The sequence below is a fragment of the Numida meleagris genome, chromosome 17, assembly GCF_002078875.1.
Source record: "Numida meleagris isolate 19003 breed g44 Domestic line chromosome 17, NumMel1.0, whole genome shotgun sequence".
Classification (NCBI taxonomy): domain Eukaryota; kingdom Metazoa; phylum Chordata; class Aves; order Galliformes; family Numididae; genus Numida; species Numida meleagris.
The window spans coordinates 10,303,033-10,313,074 of NC_034425.1; the positions used below are offsets into that span (position 1 = coordinate 10,303,033).

At 51.6% G+C, this 10,042-nt stretch overlaps 1 protein-coding gene and 5 non-coding genes across 6 annotated transcripts; 2 read left to right on the forward strand and 4 right to left on the reverse strand.

Moving 5' to 3' along the window:
- On the forward strand, positions 370 to 442 carry TRNAR-UCU. The gene has a single exon. It is a non-coding gene; the product is annotated as a tRNA-Arg (tRNA).
- TRNAR-CCU lies at positions 855 to 927 on the reverse strand. Its single transcript has one exon. It is a non-coding gene; the product is annotated as a tRNA-Arg (tRNA).
- On the reverse strand, positions 1,644 to 1,716 carry TRNAR-UCG. The gene has a single exon. It is a non-coding gene; the product is annotated as a tRNA-Arg (tRNA).
- On the reverse strand, positions 3,799 to 3,871 carry TRNAR-CCU. Its single transcript has one exon. It is a non-coding gene; the product is annotated as a tRNA-Arg (tRNA).
- On the reverse strand, positions 4,159 to 4,231 carry TRNAR-UCG. The gene has a single exon. It is a non-coding gene; the product is annotated as a tRNA-Arg (tRNA).
- Positions 5,726 to 8,636, forward strand: LOC110407510 (5-hydroxytryptamine receptor 3A-like). The gene is made up of 6 exons (XM_021415271.1): positions 5,726 to 5,771; positions 5,945 to 6,102; positions 6,450 to 6,494; positions 6,591 to 6,700; positions 7,264 to 7,986; positions 8,141 to 8,636. Exons 1-5 carry the CDS (start codon positions 5,726 to 5,728, stop codon positions 7,460 to 7,462), a joined length of 558 nt encoding a protein of 185 aa, XP_021270946.1. The 3' UTR covers positions 7,463 to 7,986; positions 8,141 to 8,636.

Sequence of the window (10,042 nt, forward strand, 5' to 3'; positions counted from 1 at the left end):
CCATTTCAAGCAGCCTTCTCAAATTTTAGTTAGCTGATTTTTTTTTCCAATCAACTAAGGGAAGAATGTCATTTTGCTGAATTAGCCTAGAGCCGGGGCAGGCAGGAAGTTAGCAGGAGGCAATTGCACTCTTTCAGCACCTAAAGACAGAAATCATCCTTTTAGCGTCGGGGTGTTCCGGCCCTTGAAGGGCAACTTCATAAAGCCTCAGACTAAGAAGCTTCAAGAGTTGTTAACTGTGACCCTATCTAAACAGCACACAGTGGCGCGATATACCCCGTCCTCTTGACAGTGAACAAGAGCTGGTTATTGTGCTGGGGGAGTCTCATAAAGGTACTGAAATTATGCATTTTTTCATCATTTTGCAGGGCCCCAGTGGCCTAATGGATAAGGCACTGGCCTTCTAAGTCAGGGATTGTGGGTTCGAGTCCCACCTGGGGTGAAGAGAGGTGGTGTACTGTTTTAGGCAAGAAACAAATAAAAGGAGGGAAATCTCTGCCCTGCTCCTAAGGTTCAGCTGGGGCACAATGAGGTGCACAGCTCTGAACACAGTTCTGCCTCGCCATTCCTGCCACGATGCTGCCTCCACCCCTTCTCTATGCACACCCTGCCCAGAAATAGGAGCAAAGACAAACACAAATTCTTTCCCTTGCAAGAACCCAGGGGTTAGGGAGGTAGGTTCATGGGAAGACAGTATGCCCTGCACGCAAACAAGATTTTGGGGGAGGCAGAGCACTTAACTTTAAATAACCTCAGACCACAGCGGTGCACGGGGAGGGGGCGCGCCTGGAGGGAAAAGGAGACCCCAAACTGCAGCTGCGCATCGGCACGGGGGTACGGGTAGGGAAAAGATCCACCCCAGATGGGACTCGAACCCACAATCCCTGGCTTAGGAGGCCAGTGCCTTATCCATTAGGCCACTGGGGCTGTGTCGGAGCATTTTCCGGTGCCCCGAGTTAACTCTCTGCTGGCCGGGCGGGTGCAGGGTCCGTCCGGGGCGCCCCAGCTGGGGCCCGGCCACGTGTTGCCCCCACACGGCACCAGCACGTCGTTAAAGCAACTCAGCGCTTCCCGCCGGGCAGCGCAGCTCTACTCCCCGGTAAAAGCCCAGGACCAGCTACAAATTGCACAGCCGATGGGTTCAGAACCGACGGGGCTGCCCCGAGAACGGGCACAGTAAATACCAGAGCACCCCCGCACTGAGCCCGCAGGTTAAGAAAATAAAGTTGAATAAAGGAGAAGGGGAAGGGAAAGGGCGCAGAAGCGGTGCGGCCCGATGCTGTCTCTCCTGCCCCCGTGCCCTAATGGACAAGGCACTGTCCTCCTAAGCGGGATTTACAGGTTCGAGTCTCACGTGGCGTGCAAGCCGCGTTCTACTCCTCTTTCTCGCAGCGCTTTCTGCCTCCCTGCAGAGAAAACAACGCGTTCCGCCGACCGCTCACCGACCTCCCACACAACAGCAGAGCAGCCCCCGCCTTTTGCCGCAGCTGTGGCTCACACCGCCCCGCAGGCGCCGCCGGAAGCTGGCGGGGAAGAGCGTGCCCCAAGGCTGCGCCCGGCCGCAATTGCGGCCCCGTCACTTGACGGGGACCTGCGCCAGGGAGATGCTCCCAGCAGAAGTTAAAGGATTCGCGACTTTAAAACAACCACGAAGGGACTCGAACCCTCAATCTTCTGATCCGAAGTCAGACGCCTTATCCATTAGGCCACGTGGTCCCCTCGTCGTGGGCTTTGGGAACAGTGACACACACCGACGGGGTCCCACGGATGCCGCCCTCCCCATCCCCCCCACTTATGTGCATCCTCCTCCCATTCCCTGTCCCCAGAAACCACCGCGCACCCCCACTCTAACGCTGGTGACAGGGAAGTGGCAGAGGGTCCCCCCGTGCCCGTGGGACACTGCAGCAGCCCACCCTGACCCGCCCCACGTGTGAGGCTGCCCTGCCCAGGAGCCCCATGGACTTTGCGGTGACGTTCTCCTCTGCTGGCTGCTCAAACCGCGCTTCCAATGGCAGAAACTCGGCGTACAAATGCAATCCGAAATCTGGGGCTCAGAAGCGTGTTTGATGACGGTGCCAGGGTGACGTCCCCGAAGCCACCTGCTGGCAGCGAGGCCCACCGCTGCAAGGTGCAGCTCAAAGTCTGTGCTTCTGGACAAGTCCTAAAAAGGCTTCCCAGGAGCTCCAAGGGCAGAGCAGGAGCTTCCTCACCCGCGCCGGCAGGGGCTCGGCGGTCAGCTCCCAGCGGACACGCAGCTCAGCTTCAGCCAGCGTGGAACTGGGGGCGGGGGGGGGCCGCGCCTCGCCAAACGTGAGCCGCGGTCCCTGTGGCCTCGCGGGCAGCGTGTCCGACCGCAAAGAAATGAACCGTATGGTTCGAATCCCACCGCTAGGGAATCGGGCACCAGTGAATTTCTATGTTTATTTTTCCTGGAGCTGTTTTATTCCCTCTCTGCTCCCCAGTCCGCGCCCATTGGCTGGTAGTGCAGCTCCTGGGAGCGGCACGTATGCGGTTTCCTCTTGCCAGAAGCTTGGCCCCAGAGGTGGGAAAGGAGGGAAACAGCAGAAGTGCCACCTGGTCCCCCAGACTGGGCACTGAGCCACCCAGGGGCCCTCGTGCCAGGAGATCCCAGCGTGACTGCAGCTACAGCACCTCCAGGAGATGCAAAGAGAAGACTGTATGAAGGAAGCCAAGACATCAGTGGAAGCCCCAGAAGCCACGGGATGCTGCTGGACCTCGTGAGAAGGACGCAGAAACATGCTCTGCAGTCTCTCTGCTCCCAGGTAATGCAGCGGGCAAGGCTGAGTGGTGCAGGACACGCAGCCTGCAGCAGCGCATTGCCTGGAGTGCATTGCAGGGTTCATCTGGGCCGAAATGGCTCTGCTTTCCAGGCAGTGGAGTCATCTCCTCCCACACCTAACAGAGAGAAATAACTTGGAAAGAAACTTAACTTTAGGCTTCACTAGCGTGGTATTACCCTGACCACAGCTGCCTTTTAAAATCCATTAACTCTGTAGAAAAAGACCCTCGAGCGGCTTTTTAATGCAACAAAATGGAGAGGGCATGGTCCCACAAGCATTTATGCACAGGGCTCTGGTCCCAGGGCACCGCGGCTGAACTGAGTGCCCGCACCGAGCAGCTCCACACAGAGATGTGGTTTCTGGTGGAGGAGTGAAACCTTCGTCCCCTCTCGGTAAATCTTTCCCATTACTGCTGGCCCTCTCCCACTCTGGGAAGGGTGCTGGGCAGAAGTCTCCAGCGTCTGCCGACAGCGACGGGGCCCGAGGGAACGGCACGGAGCTGCGTCAGGGGAGGGCCGGGTGGGGGCTGAGGAAAGGCTGTGCCCCAGAGGAAGATGGGCGGAGGGCGGCCTCGGCGGCCGAAGCTGAGGGAGCGTTTGGAGCCCGCTCTCAGGCAGAGGGGTGAGGGTGGGACTCACTGGTCCTCGAGGGTTCATCCCAACTCGGAAATCCCTGAGATTCTTCCATTAACGCACACCTCGCTGCCCCGAAATCCCACCACTGCGCTCCTAACACCCCCTCCTTCCCTTCCGCAAACTCTCTGCAGGGCGCTCACCGATGTGCCCGTTTAACAGAGCTGTGTTACTCTGACTGAACTCCGTTCTAAATTCTCCCTTTGCATTCAGATCCTTAGTTAATTTCCTGTCCCAGGGGGGTGGGAAATTCCTTCTCACCGTACCCTCCCACCCCGTGCCCGTCTGTATCAGCACGCACTGACACGGGGAGAAAGGAATGAAAAAAAAAAAAAAAAAAAGCAGCGACAAAAAGGAGCCTTGCTCACCCCAGATGGGACTCGAACCCACAATCCCTGGCTTAGGAGGCCAGTGCCTTATCCATTAGGCCACTGGGGCTGCGCGGGATGCGCGCTCCCGCTCATGGGAACGGCCCCAAACGCGGCGGCGTTCGCACTGGGCCCCGCCCCGCGGGACACGGGGACACGGACGCGTGTGGCTCGGGAACACGCGCGGCTCCCGGCCCCGCTGCAGGATGCCCCCGCACGCATCAAGAAAAGGAAAATGCGCCGCAAAGCGGCCGGGTTGGGCTGGGCTGATGGGGGGAACCAAAGCGGGGTGCACGTCCTCCCTCGTCTTCTCAGAGAACGATGGGAGCGGCTTGGAAAAGGAAGGAGCATGCTCTCCGACCACGAAGGGACTCGAACCCTCAATCTTCTGATCCGAAGTCAGACGCCTTATCCATTAGGCCACGCGGTCACGGCTGTGGAACCCCTCGCGGCCCGTCCCCTGCTGCCCACCCGCCCCTGGCCGCGGGCCCGGCCCCTGCACCGCTGCGCTGCTGGGAGCGCTGGGGGCCGCGCTGGGGCGCACGGAAGGAACACCAGAGGATGTGGTGTCCGAACATTGCCACAGCCACACCGTCAAGCAAGCGCGGGCCTTGGTGACTGCTTGGGGTCCCATCACCTTGCAAGTGCCACATGGATCTGCATGTCCATCCATCTTCCTCTGCCCTGGGCTCACTCCTCCTTCTCCCACAGCCGCAGTGCAGGGGCTGCCAGCTGGGTTCAGGTCTCTAAGGAGAAGCCCTGCACTCAGAGGGCACTGGTTCTCAGACACCGGGATGTGCAGAGCAGCACGAGGCCAGGAGGGATCCACAGGTCACGCCTTGGGAGCTGGGGAAGGTTTGGGAGCCCCATGACAAGGAGCGATGGAGGAGACTGGGGAAACCGAGAGCAGAGAAACCTGGAAAAAGCAAATGGGATACATCTGTTTACCATTTTTTGCTGCACAGGGGACTGAAGCCCACTGGAAGCACTCCAAGGGGAGCTGCAAGAGGAGTGACGCTGTGCGTTGGAGCCCAGGGACGTGCTGCAGCAGGATGCTGGATACTAAAAGCTGACGGAGCAGCGGAACAGGAGGACCAATGCAGCCCTCAAGCACCAGCACCGTCACGAGTCACCCTTCCTCTCCCCATCCCCTTCTGTCTGGTTCAAACCCTGTTGTATGGCCCATACTTTCCCTCCTCCTGTTCCACACAACTAGAGGTGCTCAGGTACCATCTGCAGTGTCCCAGGGGAATGGGATTTTCCAAGAACACAATCACTGGGGCTGTTCCTCCAAACTCGAAGCATCACTCCGTGCACCTGATGGCATCACTGGAGCTTCAGCAGGAATACAGGCAGAGAGGAGGATGGCTGAAGGAGGGGCAGAGGAAGATGTAAAATAAACATCTCCGAGACTTTAATCTTAATGGTGAGGACTTGGAGCAGCACTTCAGGAGGACAGTGTCAGCTAGGAGGCAGAAACAACAGCAGTGATTGCACAAAATGCTCAGCACTTAGGGAAAAGGGAGAGCAGCCTCTCTGACCCCCAGAGCTAATTTTCCTATTCCTTTTCAGTGTTGTTGCTTTGGCCCTGCAAATGAGACAAGATTTGCTGTTGAGTGGCTCTGGCTCCCGGCCTTTGTGGATATGAACCCTTTTTTCCCTCTCCCTCAAATTGTTGGATCTTTGTTTAATGCTCTTCTTTTTCCTTTACCACAACTAAACACCACTCCCAAGAGCCCTCTGAGTGCATCAATCCATTAGCAAAGTCTTCCTTCCAATGCAAATACAGAGTCTAGCTCCTGTTTACAAAACACCAATCCTTCATTAGTAAATATCAAATCAACTCCTGCATAACAAATGACGTGTTTTGGAACCGCTCATAAGGTATCTGGTACCATCTGCCTCTATTTGGAAGCAGGAGAAGATGCTGCGAATTGTTATAGCTCTCCTCACACTTTCTCTTGGGACAGGTAAGTTCAAGAAGACTGGAAAAGCTTGGAGTAGCTCTGTTCTCATCTGTTTGAGAAGGGATTAATGATGTTTTCCGTACCCACACCCCATACCCTTTCTTTCATACATCTCTTTCACAGGTTGAGATCTCTCCTGATCCTTTTCTGATTAAAGTGTATTTTTTTTCCATTAGGAGCTGCTCCCAGGTACATCTGCACCTACTACGATGTCATTGAGTACCTGAACATCTCCTCTCACAGCAAGCTGCACACACACATTCTGCCAAAGACGCATTGGAAGGATCCTCTGGAAGTGGTGATGGATTTTATGCTGATAGCAATTCTGTCTGTGGTAAGGATGCACAAATTTTGACAAGTCTTTATAACAGAAATCTGTGCCATTGTTAGATTGAGGTCTTATCTTTCTGCAAGACTGAACTGGGCCAGCAAGACCCAGGCGTCAGCTGCTTCCACTTCTTCAGCTTTCTGCTGCTTGAAAGTTTTGTTTTGTTTTGTTTTGTTTTAAGATCTTGAGGATTTTGGAAGCTCTGGAGGATTCTAGCAACCCAACCTGTCCTCCTGAGCTGAGTTTCCACACTCTGTGCTGTCCACTGGAGGAGCAATGGTGGAGAGCTCCGGGGCTCTGCATGGGGAATAGCTAAGAACATCAATTAAATATCTTCCATTTTGTTTCCCTAGGCTGAAAAGCTCCAGACTGTCACATTTTATTTTGTGTTGAGCTTGGTAGGTTCCATAAGACTATTTCTTTCCTGTGCCACCCAGCATGATGGCTGGGGCTGAGCCCAGCACTCACCTTTCCCCTCATACCTCCTTCTGCAGGAGTGGACAAACACTTTTGCAACCTGGGACCCACGGGATTTCTGTAACATTTCTAAAATTGTTCTGCCCTTGGATTCATTTTGGTCACCCCCAATCTTCATTTTGGAACGGTAGGTTCTCATTTTACTTTTGTCCACCAGCGTTAGAAAAATGCTGTGGATGCAAACCGTTGGTAATATTGTAGGAAATGGGATAAACTCAGTTAAAAGCTGTTCCTGTAAGCTAAGCGTAACCAAGAATCTCATGCCTTATAATGATGGGAAAGATAGCTTATATAAAGCACTTTGTGGCTGAGTAATGCGGCATCTCGTGAAATGCAACGTATAGGCTCTGTTAAGCCTGGAGAAGCAGCAGGGAGGATGAGCAATGTGGTGGATGAAATTACCCTTAGCAGTTTTTGCAAGATAACGGGTAGACCACTTTGGATCCGACAGAAGGTTGGGCATGGCTGCCAGCTGTTTGGCTGCAGGGGGAAAGGGTGGGAATCGGCAGGCAGAGAGCCAGCACTGAGCCCCTTCCCCAGAAAGCCCCCACGTCCACTTCCGCTGCATTCCATGTTGGTGTGGCTGAACAGAGCCGTCTGAAAGGGACACTTACAGCCCTGGCTTTTGTGCGATTGAGGATCATTGCAGCACCCTGCAGCTCGGTCACTCTCCAGTTTTATTTCCTCCAGAGTGAACGAACAGAAGTCCAACTTGGAGTACATTGTTGTCACACACAACGGCACCTTCAACACCAGCCTGCCCTTCCAGGTTACTCTGACGTGCAGCTTGATTATCCTCAAGTTCCCCTTTGACACGCAGACATGCAATGTGAGCATCGCTTCATTTCTCTACCCAGGTAAGTGGCAAGTTAAGTTTTACTGCAAATAAGCTAAATGTGCAAAAGGAATAGCCAAGATGGACCCTGGCTGACTCCTGGGTTCCCTTAGCAGCACCATTCACTGTTAGGGGAGCGCTGTTTAGTTAGAGGGAAAATAAGCTCAGAGTTGTGACGTGTTGGCATCTCTCCCAGCAACACGTCTCCAAGCATCTGGGATGTTCTCTGGTTAGTCTTCTGGGATTGGTCTTTAAAAGCCAAATGACAGCCTTGCTGCAAGAAGCCTGCTATTTGCTCACATCTGATTTTTGCTTTCCTCGTGTGCACGTAAACTTGGTTGGGAAGAAGAGGAAATAACTGATCTCTGATAGAAAGCTCAATTCTGCCACTTCTCTCCTCTCCCCTTGCCCAAACAGTAACAGCCCTTTCCATGAAAGTGAAACGGACACCAGCTGAGATGATGATAAACAGCCAGAGCTTCTTCCTAACTGATGGAGAATGGAAGTTCACCAACCTGAGCATCAATGAATACATGGAAGAATTAGATGATGGAGAATTTCCTGTGATCACCTATATGGTACTGCAGTAAATTAATTTTGTTTTGTGCTAATATACAAAAAAAACCAAAAAAGTGTGAAACAAGATAGTTTTCCCTCTTTTTAGGGAGTAAGCATCCACCCAACAGTGTGTTATCTCTTGCTCATTTAAATTTTGTCCATCTTCTTCAACAGATTTCCATGGAGAGACGACCCACTCTGTATATTCTGAACCTCATCCTCCCAACATGTGCCCTGTATCTGCTTGACATGGCCGTGTTGTTTGGACCCAGCTCTCTCGAGGAGAAAATCAGTTTCCAGATTTCCATCATTCTTGGCAGCTCCATGTTAGCTGTGATTCTCAACAACATGCTTCCAACTTCCTCCAACGAACCACCCATAATAGGTACTCATCTTTATTGAATAAATACTGAGTTTTACACAGGTAACAACTCTAAGAAAATCATTTGGCACTTATGGACACATTCATGAGCAGTGATATCATGAAAAGTGAAGCTTTACCAGCTGGCTGCAGTTTCCTCCTTTCTCAGGGGGATTACAGATTCAAGGAAATTAATGCCTATTATCAAATGCCTCATTTGCTTTCCTATTGTTTTGCAGTGCTCTTTTTCTTAGGCACCTTCCTGCTAATGATCATGGCTGTGCTAGACACCTTCTTCCTGCTGCACCATCAGCACAAATCCCTATGCTTAGGCAAGGCTTTCAGAACTGTCCAGCAAGGTAAACCAACCCATAGTTTCTGAAACAAGCAGGTCGGGTTGCCTGCACTCACCTGCAGGCTCAAGTGAAGGTGGGTTTCCTCTGGGCAAGCAGTGCTCCAGACAGATGAGTCCTGGCAGCTGCCCACTACCTGCCCTATTCCAGCATTTGCTTTTTGCAGGTATGCACACCGAGCCACCAACGACAACCAACCAGGCCATGAAACACCCTACCAAGAAGATCCAGGAAAAAGTGCAGCAAACCAAGCCCTACTGGAAAACACCAGATCAGGACCCGGTTCTGGTAGTTCTGGAAAAGGTGCTGCTCTACAGCCATTTCTTCTTGTCACTGTTTTTCTTTGCTGTTATTTCTATAAAGTGGAGCAGCTAGGGACCAGCTCTGTGCATTGCTCATTCAGTCTTTCTCAATTTTATTTCTTCAAAGCCCTTCACTGTATTTTGTTTTCCTGCTTCATTCATAGAACCAGTTGTTTCAGTTGCCTAAATTAAAAAACAAAAACAAAACAAACAAACAAACAAAAAACACAACCAGGGCATAAGGTCTGCATGGCGCGTGCTTGGTACTCTAGTTCAGTAAAAATACATGTACTCTGAAAGTGCTCCGTGGGCTAGCAAAGTATTTAGATAAAACTATAATGGAATTGGAAGAAAATATATTAATTCCATCCAATAGTAATTCTTACAACTATGTCAGAAAAAGGGACCTAGAGCCTTTTTTCATTTATGGAGATGTTTTCATTTTGAGGAAAGACATTTAATAATTCCTGCTCAGATAATTAAATAAATCAATCCAAGTATGAAGCCTTTGTTCTGTTGCTTCTGTGATTTTCAGTGAGATCTGCAACATACAGAAATCCAGAATGGTAGGATCACCAGGATTATAGGGGGCAATACTTGGGATGTTTTAAGTATCCTACTTCTGAACTTCTGTATCTCACCTACACTCCTTCAACTCCTATTGCAATTGGCTGCACCTAAACCATCACAACCAACCTGGAAAGCATCCTCAGTGCACTGCCTGTAAAACTACTGAGACAGACCTCACACTGCAGATTACTACTGAATGTAACTTACTCTGTGGTGCTGGAGTCTGTCTTCTAAGCAACAATTCATCTGCAAAGGCAGAACCATATTCCCTGCACTATGTGGTTACAAGGTGAATGGGTGGCTTGTTTGCATTACAGAAGATGTGTTAGGACTCAATGCTATTATCAGATCTAGCTGAGATCTTAGTACCTGCTATAAAATCAAGCTCATCAGTAAAAGACAAAATCCATGAAAACCACCCTCTGTGCATTGCTGTGTGGTTCCATATTTCTCAAAACCTTGCAACCTCACATCTAAGATCTAAGCCACA